The sequence below is a fragment of the Coffea arabica genome, chromosome 3c, assembly GCF_036785885.1.
Source record: "Coffea arabica cultivar ET-39 chromosome 3c, Coffea Arabica ET-39 HiFi, whole genome shotgun sequence".
NCBI classification, from domain to species: domain Eukaryota; kingdom Viridiplantae; phylum Streptophyta; class Magnoliopsida; order Gentianales; family Rubiaceae; genus Coffea; species Coffea arabica.
In genome coordinates, this window is record NC_092314.1 from 1053521 (window position 1) to 1067247 (window position 13727).

At 37.1% G+C, this 13727-nt stretch overlaps 2 protein-coding genes across 5 annotated transcripts; one reads left to right on the top strand and one right to left on the bottom strand.

The window, feature by feature from the left end:
• Positions 1–805: 805 nt before the first annotated feature.
• On the top strand, positions 806–2502 carry LOC113734332 (uncharacterized). The gene is made up of 3 exons (XM_027260837.2): positions 806–1115; positions 1250–1334; positions 1410–2502. The coding sequence occupies exons 1-3, from the start codon at positions 903–905 to the stop codon at positions 2261–2263; spliced, it is 1152 nt and encodes a 383-aa protein (XP_027116638.1). The 5' UTR covers positions 806–902; the 3' UTR covers positions 2264–2502.
• A 649-nt stretch (positions 2503–3151) lies between these two features.
• On the bottom strand, positions 3152–12970 carry LOC113733920 (uncharacterized). Of its 4 annotated transcripts, none has more exons than XM_027260156.2 (14): positions 12304–12948; positions 10970–11074; positions 10202–10351; positions 9975–10090; positions 9320–9474; positions 8179–8267; positions 7501–8047; positions 6517–6621; positions 5856–6019; positions 5676–5755; positions 5306–5417; positions 4250–4324; positions 4005–4161; positions 3152–3641 (listed from the first exon to the last, which is right to left on the bottom strand). In XM_027260156.2, exons 2-13 carry the CDS (start codon positions 11057–11059, stop codon positions 4024–4026), a joined length of 1821 nt encoding a protein of 606 aa, XP_027115957.1. In that variant the 5' UTR covers positions 11060–11074; positions 12304–12948; the 3' UTR covers positions 3152–3641; positions 4005–4023. The 4 variants fall into 4 exon arrangements, 1 of the variants encoding a protein (XP_027115957.1); XR_011841367.1 differs by lacking the exon at positions 3152–3641 and adding an exon at positions 4720–4862 and having other exon boundaries at positions 4047–4161; positions 12304–12970; XR_011841366.1 differs by lacking the exon at positions 3152–3641 and having other exon boundaries at positions 4047–4161; positions 4250–4862; positions 12304–12970.
• Positions 12971–13727: the final 757 nt, after the last annotated feature.

The following is a 13727-nucleotide window of genomic DNA, read 5'->3' on the forward strand; positions in this document are numbered from 1 at the left end:
CGGCTCTGATCATGCTCCTCTACGTTACAGGTAAAAAGGATGTGACTGCTTGGTTGATTACAGCTTAGCTCAGATGAGGCCTCAATTGGTTGTAATTACTAATTAGTGGAAGACGGATGTTGCATGCAGGTTTCCTAGTCGACTCTCGAATCAATTAAATAATGAATGTGAAATTGCTTGCATTGCATACGTGCTACCTTTCCTGTCTTCCAGGATGTTTTTGCCAGGCATATATAAACCGAAAGCTATTCAAATTCATCTGGGAAATTAACATGATTATGTCATCAGTTCATCTACCACAGCTAGGGGATATCTGGGATTGATTCGCCTCTAACCCAAATTATTATGGCCTTAGACAAGCCTGTTTTCATCAGCAGAAGCGCGAATTTAGTTGACCATAGCTCCTAAACATGGAACAGAACTCTCAATTAACGAAAAGCCCTTGAAAAGGAATCTGAGTACTGGCATCGATCTTTTATGGAGAAAATGGAACAGACAAAAAAATTACTTGTTTTTGTCAACTTAATCAATGTATTAACTTTGCTTGTTACAAAAGGATTCCCAGGGAGTGGATATCCTTCTTCACCCGTAAAGCTACTTTCCTCAGTTTGACCATTTTGAGGTAAGAGGAAGTGACCCATTAGCCGTGCATGAATGATCTATATTCTATACTGCGCTTCACTTTTTATTTTTCTTTTTTCCCAGGGTCGGCTTTGGATATACAAAGCTAGCTGCAGACGCAACACCACCTAGCAATGACCATCCACATTACGCTAAAAGCAAATTCCCTTTGGCCTCTGGCTCAACATTCAAGGGTCCAAACAAATCACCCGCTCCATTCCTGAGGACCCAGCCCCACCTACCTATTATCTTTCTCCCCTCTTTAGAAATATGAGATTGACATGTTAAAGCTGTTCAAGCAAGCAGCAAAACCATCTCCATCCCCCTTAAAAGAGAGATTCTTTGCATTGTCCCCCACATTTCTAACTTTTAAATATTCCCTCTTCGTGCCATGGATTGATTCTCCACATATAGGAACACTTACACCCTGTCCATCTCATACAACCCACTGCTTTTCGTTTCTTTCTTCTTCGGTGATGGTTCCAGAATTGGAGGTATACCAGAAAATCGCCAAGCCACACATGCAAACATACGAATTATATTCTGGTTTAATGTTCAGCGGTACAGATTCTAGGCATCTCAATACTTTCTTCTTACTAGCTCTCTTCTTGTTTTTGGCGAAATGCAGAAACCTCGAGTCACTGAGATACAGGTCCGGATGGACTGCAATGGATGCGTACAGAAGATCAAGAAAGCTCTACTTGGTATCAGTGGTAAGTGATCTGCATTAGTCTTTTATCGTTTGTCTCTTCAATCATTTTTAAAAATGGTTTACTGCATTTTTGCAGGTGTATATGAGCTCTACATTGACTTCCCTCAGCAAAAGATAACTATAATTGGGTGTGCTGATCCTGAGAAAATAGTCAAAGCCATAAAAAAGACAAGAAAGACTGCCATCATTTGTTCCCACACAGAACCACAAGCTCAGCCATCAGACCCAGACAACCAAGGAGAGGCAGCACCCCAGGAGTCCGCCAACCCTCCCCAACAAGAGTCTGCTACCCCTCCTCCATCAGAAGGGCCACCAACTGAAGAGGCATCACCAGCAGAGGCACCACCAGCAGAGGCACCAAAAGATCCACCGCCACCAGCAGAAAGTCCAAAACCAGATGCTGCAGAGGCTCCAGCGAGCAAGCCAGTTCAATCCTCAGGACCAAAAGATGTTGAAGAGGTTCATGTAATTTACCACCATCCACCAGACTTTGGCTATAGATACGGGTACAATCCCAGCATGAGTAGTCCAAATATGGGGCAAGGATACATTAGTGGGTACTGGCATTCTTATCCCACCGGTCCAGTATTTAGGCCCGAGCCACTGGCACCTGTACCTGCACCCCCACCCCCACCCACTTATGTAACTCACAGCTACAACACACACAGGGCATCACCTTACGTCACTGGATATGAGTATACAAGGCCTCCACCACAATATTCACATTATACAAGGCCAGAGAGCTATCAACAACCACAGTACAGTGTGCACTATAGCAGGCCGGCTGAGAGCTATCCGCTGCCACCACAGTACACACATTATAGCAGGCCAGAGCGCTACAGGGAGGACTATCATTACGGTAACAATGGAAATGGAAATATTACTTCAGTTTTCAGTGATGAAAATCCAAATGCATGTAGAATAGTCTAGAAGGCACAGCAACGTCTTCACGCAAAGCAGACGCATTCTATGAGAGAGACGTAACTCATCAATGGAGCACAATTAGTCTAGAAAACTACGCACTGCTCATAATAAAACTTCTAAGATGAGCGTATGTGGGAATATTGAAGGAAATCAGATTCTTAGCTTGTAAGAGCAGGAAGAATATATCCCATATTCCACTTTTGACAGACGTCTAATGCAAAGAACCAGCATTTATTCCTGTGAAATTATCAAATCTATATTGGTTTCCATATCCTTTAGTTTTGGGATAAATTTCTATTTCAGTTATTGTGCAATCTAAATATTATCTTGGCTTGAAAACCTGTCAAAAAGGAAGAAATCAAGCTCAAAAGTCATATTAGGTTACAGCCCCTAGATCACTGACGAACCGAACCAAACATGAAGTATGAAACCATCGTAATTGATCAGCACTAAAACTGATTTTCTATCCTTTAAACGGCAAATCGTGAAAGTTAACAATTTCTGCGTAGCGCATGACAATCATACACGAGAGAGAAAAAGCACAGAAATAGTACCTAAGTCCTAAGAAACCTTCCAGCAGTAGATTCTAGCTTTGAAAACAACTCAAACACTCCAAAGCCATTATGTTAGGCTCTCTTTTTACTGATTTACTAATTTATTGTCTTAATTACTAATTTGCAATTGATTATTTAAAAAAGTTAAATAATCAATTGCAATAGCTATTTTCATTTATTTTTTGATGAAACACCATGCTCATTATTTACAGACGAATTCTCCTCCCTGCATTTAGAAAAGCTGCTACATATCTAAAACTTTTCATTTAGCTTAAACAAGAAAAGAAAATCAACAAAGATCCACACAAGAAAGACAATTAGCAAAGGCATACATTAAAAATAAGTGCAATATACCAAAACTTGCATTTCAGAAGTTAAACAAATTAAACATATATATCATCATGGGGCATCTAGAAATAAGACCAATAAAAAAGAACTAACTCAACTACAAACCCTTTATCGTGAATTTACAAATTCATTGTCAAAAAAAAAAGAAGGGAAAAAAGAGAATATTTTGCCTCATCAGCGAAATAGCTGTATAGTTGGACAAAATTGTCAGGCTGTAGCATGGGTACACAAAATCGGTCCAAACCGTGCAATACCTCCATAAAGATCTGCACACTTGCCAAAAGATGCTCAGAAGTCAAAACATATGTAACCTAGCAGAGAAGGGCAGGACCTTGGAAATTGTGAACTTCAAGGAAGATGTTATGAATAAGCTGTTAAAACTCAAATTAGATGCCACCAAGACTGCAAATCAGCATCATAGGACCAGAACTCGAGAAATTGGCTTGGAGAGCCTCACAGAGGCAGATAAATAATTGAAAGTCCTGCGAGATTTAACATATCAGAGTATCAGTTCCTAGCTTTAAAGAGGTAGATAAGCTGGCAAAACAGTTTCTTAGTGAACCTAGAACTCGTCTATCTATCATAACTATGCCAATCATAAACATGTTAATGCACTATCAGTTGTACCAATGTGCACAAGAGTAACAAAGCATTTGTCAACCAATAATAGACCATTTCAACTACCATAGAAAAGGATTTCCATTCCCAGATGCAGCACCATAGATTAATCAATGCAACATCATTAAAGCATGACATGTTCAGGATAGAACACCTCCATTCCCAATTCATTTAGTACTGTAACATACTAAACTTGGTAGTGCTAAACCATAGCTTGATAACCTTACCTCTACTTTTGAAAGACACTTATTCATCACTATCACTATCTATTTGGGAATCTTCATCTACACCATAAAGAACTTCATCTACATTGTCATCTTCACTTTCATCCAATTCCTCATCATGTATTAAAGTAGGTTCATTGCTTTTGGTAGCCTTGTCAATCTGTTAGAAAGTGTTAAGGAAAATTGAAAAACAATTTACACATATAATAGAAAGAAAACTAGTTTAAGGAACTTTTGAAGCACAAAACCTGTGCCATCACAAGCTGAAAACGGCCAGATAATTGCAATAATGACGGGATGGCTGTTTCTTTGGATTTGCACAGCTGAAATTAAAAAAGGCCTAAGAGTTACATATTAGAAACAATTAAATCATAAAAATGTATGCATATCACGATACCAAGCATTTAGATTGATCCCAGGTGCTACAAAATGCATATGATTCACGCATGAGCATATAATCATTCACTGCTAATGTTCACTCGAGACTCCATGTGAAAACCAATCAAATTTCAACTTCCCAAAAAACCAAAAAAGACTTAAGGGTTAAATTCGCCGAAGTGTAAATGAAACAAGAAAAATTTCCATCACTTAAGGCACAACTTTTGCAGGCAGAGAACAATTAGACAATCAAACTCATCAGCACTAGCGTTTCTTATCATTGTGTTAACTAATCATTGATCCAAAGATGTATTATTACAGCTAATATGCGCAAAGATACCATTAATATCCATGTGCATTGCCTGGAAGACTTATCTGCGAATGGCCCATCATTCTGTCGCACAATGCTACCAAAACACATGCATATTGCCCAGCAGCACAATTTCATGGAACAACAAAGTTGTCTCCAAGGAGAAGGAAGAACTACTAATAATCAATGAAGATAATTAATTAAGTAGCTGAAGATAGCTTGAAGATAGATAAAAGATAATCAAGGATATCGGAGACTCGAAGTGTGCCTGTGAGGTTACTAGATTCTCTTCAGAATCCACATTCCAATGCATAGTGCATACAACATCCAGAAAGCAAAATTTACAAGCCTTCAATTATCAAAATGACCTATTCTTCTCTAGAATAATCATTCGTTGCACTTGGTTTTTCAGTTAAAAAAAAAAACCACTTCTTCAGCCTAGGATGCTCAACAATGATGTAGAGCATGAGAGGTAAAAAAAAATTAACAGAACTACATATAGATGGATTCTTTCAGCGACTGCATCATATTTAACCAAAATCAATCATAAAAGAGGGGAAAATCCAAAAGAATGCCCTGTAGGTGAAAAAACTAAATAAAGAAACATTTATCCAACCTTGTACAAAGACTCAAGAAGTTGAGTCTTTGGCTCCTGAGATACCACGTACTTAATGTGACTCAACAATATACAGTGTATCCATGGAAGCACGTATCTTCCAAAGCATGATCTGTTTGAAGAAAAATCAACACTAATTAAATGTAAATCATATGATATGATACTAACCAGTGACGAAGACACATTATCACATTTCAAAGAGTCATGCTCCATGCCAAATCACAGTTTTCTTTTTAATAAAACTGATAACTTGCACCGCGGTGAGAGTTCCATATCATTAGACTAATAGCATATTGTGAATTGACAGTAGTACCACATTTATTCTCACAAAAATCATTTAAAACTGGACATTAAGGAAAAAGAAGCTGACCTGGATTGCCATGCAGCCACCAAGACCTTGAGCAAGTCGTATGCTTCACTAGCTCCAAGAGATACAACGTTTGCTTTCATCTGGGGTATTTCTTCTGTCATCAGCAAGCCATTTATTTGCAAAAAGCAACATGGAAAACAAAAGGAGTTACTTCTCTTCCTCCACAGAGGACAAACATACCTTCCTTGGGGGTGTGCTCGCTGCAAGATTTATGTCCTTTAAGATGCCAGAATCGCTCATGGAGCTAGATGTGAGGCCATCTCTATCGTTAACGATCCCTAAGGATCTCAGTCGATCTTCCATGGAGAATGTAGCTTGGTCAACATTCAATTTACACACAGCATCTGCAAAACCCCACAATAATGTTTAAGGGCCAAAACATGCCATCCTATCTTTGCAACCCAGCAACCAAGTGAGGGAAAAAAGACATGATATCAAAACTTGAGCTAAAAATTCCAGATATCAACCAGTTTAACTGGACTGCTATTAGAATAATTCAGTACTAATTATAATGTTAAGAAAGAAACGCTGGGTAACATATGGAGAATATTCCTTACTAAAGGTCTAAAGAAAGAAAGCAAAAGTTGTTGCATGAAGTCAATTGCAGACCATGAATGTTATGGACAATTAAATTTTCAGTACTTGAAGCCATGCACCCAAATAAAAAAAAACAGACACGAGAGAGAACCCAACACAGTAGAGAGAATATATAGTCCTTTAGTGATTGATTATTAAAAGCCAAGCAAGCAGAAGAGGTCTGCTCCCCTCCCCAGACACCTAGATAGAAGTTAAAAGACAGAATCCATATACATCAATTCTCAAGTAGAATCGATCAACATACCTCTACTCACCACAGGCTTAACTCTGTCATTCTTATCAACCAGGTTAAATATCTTAGGCATTGGAAGTAAGGCATCTTCAGCACTTGCACGATCCAAAGCAGTAACTGTTTACCATCAGAAGAATGATAATCAATGCAAAGGAAACATCTATAGATTCTATACATGTAGATATCTGCAAATAACAAAGAAGTTAGTATAAATGATATACTGGAGAATCCATGCTTGCCTCATATTCTCTCAAAATAATGACAAATTGAGTCTATAATTATTTCAACAAATCATGAGGTCACTGGGTAAAATGATAATCTTGGGAGCTAATTACTCATTTCAACCAACTTAATGATCTTTATGCCCATCCAAACAACAAAATAATTCTATTACCAATCAGATAATGAGATGTAATAATTGTTAATAATCAAAACTGATGATAAACCAATTGGGCCAGTCATGCAGAACAGTCAAAGAAATAGCCAATAATGCCAAAAGTATTCAGCTAAGCATCATATTTTACATGTACACAAATTGTGTTTGAATCAGTGGCAATATATTGAATGTTTTGATGCATTTTGAATTCTGAGGCATGAAAAAGTAATCATGTATGGTGGCAACTGAATGTGTAGGAAGCACCCACACAGAAGACGACACCCAAAAAAAATAAAAAATGAAGCATCCAATGCAATATAAGTTGCACGAACCATGCAGTCAACCAAGTCATCTAGCAATTTCATAAAAAATCAGATTATCAATCGATAGCTCATGAATGCAAAACAGATTCACAGACCATTCATTTAGCAGATTCTGATTTAATTAGACATGAAGTAAAAACATAATTTGACATTTCGTGACATTTAGGGATGTTTATAGTCATAGTAATCTCAAACAACTGAATCTAGCTTCGGATCACGGTCAATAAAAGCAAATAATGAAAATCCAAGATGCTCACAGCAATTTTCTGCACCTATATAGAGAATAACCACCCTTACTTTGATTGTGATTGTCAGTTGCTTTCTTAGATTTGTGTGATTGACTGATTGGTAGAAGAAATCCATCAAGTGAACTGCTTAACTTTACGTCTGTCCCAGGTTGCACCAAAATTTTTTCAAACAAAGGCTTCACTAACGAACCATATGCGATAAAAACATGACCAAAGCCAGGTTTGGCAACACTTTGTAGCTTTGCAGCAAACATATTAGGCAGTGCTCCCTTGTGCTTCTTTGGTAATGTGTCATCATAAGACATGATGATTTTTGTGGGCTTCAAATTATGCAATTCCTTTACACTATTCCCATACCAGAAGTAGCATACACCCATTTCTGAAATGGCCAAAATACACAGGCCTGCATCATCTGAATCGCTAGTAGCAATGGTCCTGCATTCCAAAAAGACAGCAGGATGGTCCATTGAGAGAAAACAGCATGCTGCTTTCTTTTTACCCCCGTCTATCCTCCAAATTGCAACATATCGTTCACCCACAGCAGAAGAAAGGACATATTTTCCATCATCAGAAAAGACCATACAGCGGACAGCCCCCTGTTAAGAAGCAATAAGAGAATACTGTGTATTAACTGACACAATACCATACAAATGCACAAACTATTTCCTATAAATAAAACGAAAGAATAAAGAAAATTTCAGAAAAAGTAAGTTGCATAACAACTCACAGGATGGCCTGAAAATTTCTGTAGCTTTCTGTGATCTGAAGAACTAAAAATCTTCAACTGTGCTGCAGCAGTAGCTAATATCTTCCCATCTGAATCATTGAACAAAAAGTCGAAAACAGTGATTAGCTCAAAGAAACAAATTCAAAACGCAAAACTCACATTTGCAACATTCCTATAGACACTTGAGCTAATGAAAGGGAAACACAGATTATTGAATTCATGAAAACAGGAATCAACCAAGCCAAGTATGACAAGATCGTCTGGAACTTCTAAAAAAAATTCATTCAGGGTAAACCATCCAATCAACTATAATGGCTATAATACTACTTGTGCTCCTCAGAGGGACATTTTTGAGGATTGGAGCCCATCGTAAACACACCCTAAAATCATTTTCACATTTTTTGACATTCTCTTAATGTTGCTAATTTAGTGAAATCCTTAGAAATAAGCTGAAGAAAATCCATAGAGTGGACATAGAAGCTGTGCAGAAAACCCATTACACCAATGAACTAACTACAAATAAGGCCTTCATTACACGACTTGCCATTGAATATACTTAAATAAAGTTGCTTCACTACCTTCTTCGTTACCTTCATTTAGTAAACTAAATGTAACTTGGTACTTTCTCACTAGAAAACTTGTTTCCAGACAAGAATTACTTTTGACAAACAGGAGATGTTACAGCAAGAAATTGCAAAAATATCACCCCCAAGTTTAGCGAGAGAGATCATTATAGGAAGCTTAAACTGCTATTTGACGATCAATCAAAATAACCAATCATCCTTATGAAGACACTAGATGTTTTCATAACACCAAACTTAATCTAAATTGCTTTAAAGAAGACCTTATGTTGGATTCTCAACCAAAAAGAAGCACCTTTAGGAATCCTACCAAAGCGCGCACAGCTGAAATCATCTCCAGGATTTAGACTTATATGACATCAATGAAAGTATATTATACCATTGTTTGAATTTGGATCCAAAACAATGAATTTTTGACATTATAACTTGCTTGAAAGGACTAGATCTAACACTACCAGTAAAACTATCCTAAATTCTCCAGATCCATCAACTTAAGCAGGATTTTCACGAGGCAAAGGAAATATCTGCATTACTTATTGAAATCATATAAGCATTCAAACCTGATGACATAGAGATTGATGATATTGACTTTGTAGAAGCTCTGAACTTGTTTGATAAATTTCCTGACATGGAGTCAAGTTCACAAACCATTCCATCAGCACCAGCAGTGCAAATGCATGAACCATGTGGCGCGAATGAAATTGCACTGACTCCTCTGCACATATATAATTCAAAAGAGAAGCTTAGAATACTTAATCATGCAATCTATCTTATGTAGTCTATCTTATGTAGTTCACTTATTTTGTACAGTTTTGAATCATAATAATTAGAATAAAGATGAAACTAGATATAATAAATAAGAGAAACTTGCTTCTGGTTTACTTATGTTATTCCAAGAAATCAGCGAAATCCTACATGCATTAATTGGACTTGAAGGCAAGATACATTATTTTGCACTAGATTCCTGACCGTGAAAGTCTACAAACAATCGTTTCATTTACATATCCATAATCTATTTGAGGCCAAGCAATAACTGAATAATCAATCAGTTATAAACAGAACACCATAAAAACTCTGGACAATTTTACGTAGAAATAGTCTCCAATTGAAAGTAAGTACATCAACAGAAAGCCTCATGCAAAAAATGAAATAAGAAGGCAAGATAAAACAAATACATCAGAAAAATCACACAATAGAAAGATTCCAGCAACTTACCCAGGATGACAATCATTGACTCTCCATTTTAACTGGCCGGCAGCTACATCTAATGCCAATACATCACCACTGCCTGTTCCTAGCACCAATAACGAAGTACCAAGTTTCCTTTTCTTCTGAAAACAAGATGAAGAAACAGACAAACATGTAGCAATTCACCAAATTTGCGCATTGAAATTATACAATCAAAACAAACTACATCTTCAATTGTTTGACAGAAAATTTACCTTCTTGTCCAAGGACAACCACGCCATACACTTATAGTCCACAGAAAGGTGACCACCACTTTCTGGCTTACTAAAAAACTCATTTCTTGTTTCACTTGAGATGATATCTGCAAACTCAGTTTGCACCTGACCCTTCACTGTGTCCCATATCTAATAGCAAGCACAAAAAGAAACCTCACGAATCACCATTAATCCCAATGGAAAACATAAGTTAATACACTGTTACAATTGGTAAAACTACATCATTCAGACTCTTTTGTCTCCTATGACTTTCAGCACCAAGTGTTAGTTTGGGGAGCTACAGTCAATCAAGTTTTTTCAGGATGGAGCAGTTAGAATATCAAGCGTGATACAAGCTGGAAAATGAGCTATAGCAATTGGCAAAATACTGTCTAAGCACTCCACCAAAAATTGTTTTAACGTATTAATTCATCCCTATATAAGCAGCATCTCCAGTTTTTAAAGTACATTACATACTGTGTCTCAAATTGGCAATGGCAGTGAAAACCATCTACAAGCAAGGATGCACCAACATATGAATAATGACAAGGCTGCAGGACCATGTTTGAGGGACAAATTTTAAGCTAAAACTTTGCTAATGTTGTTTTCCTAATTAAATTCTACTTACAACCTGAGAAAAATATTCTTCCAGCTTCCAAGAATGACACTTTATGTTAGTTTCAGCTAGAATAAAGTGAAGAGCAAATAGACATAAAAAGGAAAGGAAAGTAAAAAAGGACAAAGAGGCAAAGATAAGCCAAAGGGTACCTTAATTCGCCCATCACCAGTAGTAATAGCAAAGAAGTCCAAAGAAGGACTAAATGAAGTCAATATATCTCTTATATTGGATGACTCCATGTCCAAAAATTTCACCTAAAAAAAGAAACAAAAATTGAAGTAGGACAATCAAGTCAGGAAAGGAACGTAATTGAAAGATATCATCCTTACCTTTAGCATTAAAAATAATTCTCAACACAAAAAAGACAACAAAACAAATACTATCGAATCGAACAGATCCAATAAAACCTAAAACCGAGCAATCATCTAAGATCAGCAGCAGCAGGATTCATTCCGAACAAAAATTTAACCACGGAAACCTGATCAATTTATGCTAGCATCAGGCAGACATGAACAATTGAATACAACTAAGAAAACAACACACTACTGATTTAACAAAATTAACTCAATGGTCAGAAGAAAAAAAAACTTAAAAAAATCCAAACTTAATCGCAACGGGTCTAGAAAAAACCTTATCAAAACCGAACTTAAATCCCACCCAACAGATCTAGAAAACCCTAGCCAGTTAGGACTGCAAGCTATCGTCCAACCAACGGGAAATCACATGGAATCAGAAAAGAAAAACAATTGCACAAAAAAAGTAGAGCACCTTCTAGATCCGACTAGGACTGCAAACGAGCCGAGTCGAGTCGAGTTTTGGACTTATCAAGCCGAGGTCGATTTAAAAATAGGTGAGCTCGAGTTCGAGCTTGAACTCAACGAGCCTATAGAATTGAGCTCGAGCTCGGCTCGACTAAAAAAGCTAGGCTCGAGCTCAACTTGATAAGGCTCACAAGTTGAAGCTTGAATTCTGGCTCGCAAGCAGCTCGAATTGTGAGCTCGAATAATAGGTTGCAGCACAATAATGACATTTCAGATACATATTGGGGATGAAATCGCCCTTGACTTTTTGATAGTAATTAAAAACAAATATTTATAACATGAGAAGTTCAGAACTTGAATGGAATGTTTATCATGCAATTCAGTCATTATGATTTTTCAGATTGCAACAAAATCAAGCAAAGGAACTACAATAAAACAAGAAAATTTTGTCCTTTATTAATTAGAGCTCTTTAACGAGCTGACGCCTACAATTTTGTTAAATACGCCTACAAACCTTGCATAAGATTAGCCACAATAAATCAGCCTAATAAATCAGCCTAAATCAGCCTAAGATTAGACACAACAAATTTGTTAAATACGGTTAGCACTAATAAATCAGCCTTGCATAAGATTAGACACAAACAGCAGAAATCTGGTTTTGGATTATTTTGCCTCAAACATTTTTCTCTAAAATAAATAAATGGGAAGTGAAACGGACTTACAATGTGGCAAAGAAGAAAAGGATTCTTCTGGGTCAATAGTCCAAGTCTCCAAGAGGAAGAATGTCGGACCGCCGATGCTGCTTAGCTGCTACTACTTCTAATGTAAAGGAAGCTGACAAACGGGAGAAAGGTTAGGGGCTTAGGGCTATGAAGTGTGGGCTGGCGGTGGCGGTGGCGGTGGCGGTGGCTGTGGTTTGTGTGAGAAATTGTGAAGGAAAGACGGAAAGAGAGACACGGAACTTAGGGGTTTAGGGCTATGAAGTGTGGGCTGGCGGTGGCGGTGGCGGTGGCTAGGGTTTGTGTGAGAAATTGTGAAGGAAAGATGGAAAGAGAGATACGGGAGGAAGCAATTAGAAATGGAACGCAACCTCTGGAAATGAATCGTTTGATGAATTCTAACTTAGTAATTAGTTATAAAAATAGGGGCATTTTTTTAATTTCACAAGACTAGTCAAGCGGCTCGACGAGCTAACAAACTTAAGTTAAAATAGCTCGAGTTCGACTCGCTTTATAAATGAGTCGCTTGAGTTCAAGTTTGATCGAATTCGAGTTGAACTTTGACTCGCGAGTGACTCAGTTCATTTGCAATTCTACATTAGACTGAAAAAAAAAAACACGTAGGAAATCCAGCATAATCTATTTGAGAGAGAAAAATGAAGGAAATCTTCTTCTCGTCGAACAAAGTTCAACAACCGAAAATGAGCAAAGGCGGATGATGATAAAGCGGCGGCTACAAGGAAGACGGAGAATGATAGAAGCAATCCCGTTTGAATTGCTATTTTTTTGAAGTTTTTGTGAAAAGAAAATACTAGAAATTTTCTGGTTGTGCCAATGCCCAATTTGTTGTGTAAAAAATATTGAAAATTTCCCTATAACTCTTATTTTTTAATTTAATAGAGTATGAAAGATCTTAATTGGTCATGTTGAGAAACCATGTCCATGTGGAAACTATTATAGCAGTAGGGTAATTAAAGCAATGTCCATGTCCACGTGCAAAACCAGAGAAACTAATATAACAAGGAAACTGCAAAATAATTGAAAATTGAGGTATGTTAAAAGTCTTTGTCCCCTTAAATTAGGATCCGTCCATTGAACAATCCCCTCTCAATGAACCAAAGTATGGAACTCAAAAGTGCTTATCTGTGCTAAGAATTAATCAGTGCATGACCAATTCCTAAAATCAAAATTTAAGCAAAAACCAAATTATATCAAACAAATCATGATTTGAGTGCAGATTCTATTTGTTGAGCCCCAAAACATGTGGAAAATTAGAACCAAGACAGCAAAAGTCAGGGAAATACTCTTTAACTGGTCATTAGTTCTAACAATGATAGTCACTAATATGATAATGCAATAAAAGTAAAAAACAATCGATGAAATTAATGTTTCTAGGTCTACCAAAGTATTGTTTCCAATGGAATTTA

Coding starts and splice junctions, on each gene's coding strand:
- LOC113734332 (XM_027260837.2), top strand. CDS start 903: ATGTTAAAGCTGTTCAAGCAAGCAGCAAAACCATCTCCATCCCCCTTA. Junction 1,116..1,249: donor TGATGGTTCCAGAATTGGAG/GTATACCAGAAA, acceptor GGCGAAATGCAG/AAACCTCGAGTCACTGAGAT. Junction 1,335..1,409: donor AGCTCTACTTGGTATCAGTG/GTAAGTGATCTG, acceptor GCATTTTTGCAG/GTGTATATGAGCTCTACATT.
- LOC113733920 (XM_027260156.2), bottom strand. CDS start 11,059: ATGGAGTCATCCAATATAAGAGATATATTGACTTCATTTAGTCCTTCT. Junction 10,352..10,969: donor CTGGTGATGGGCGAATTAAG/GTACCCTTTGGC, acceptor GCTTGCTATTAG/ATATGGGACACAGTGAAGGG. Junction 6,622..7,500: donor AACTGACAATCACAATCAAA/GTAAGGGTGGTT, acceptor GATGGTAAACAG/TTACTGCTTTGGATCGTGCA.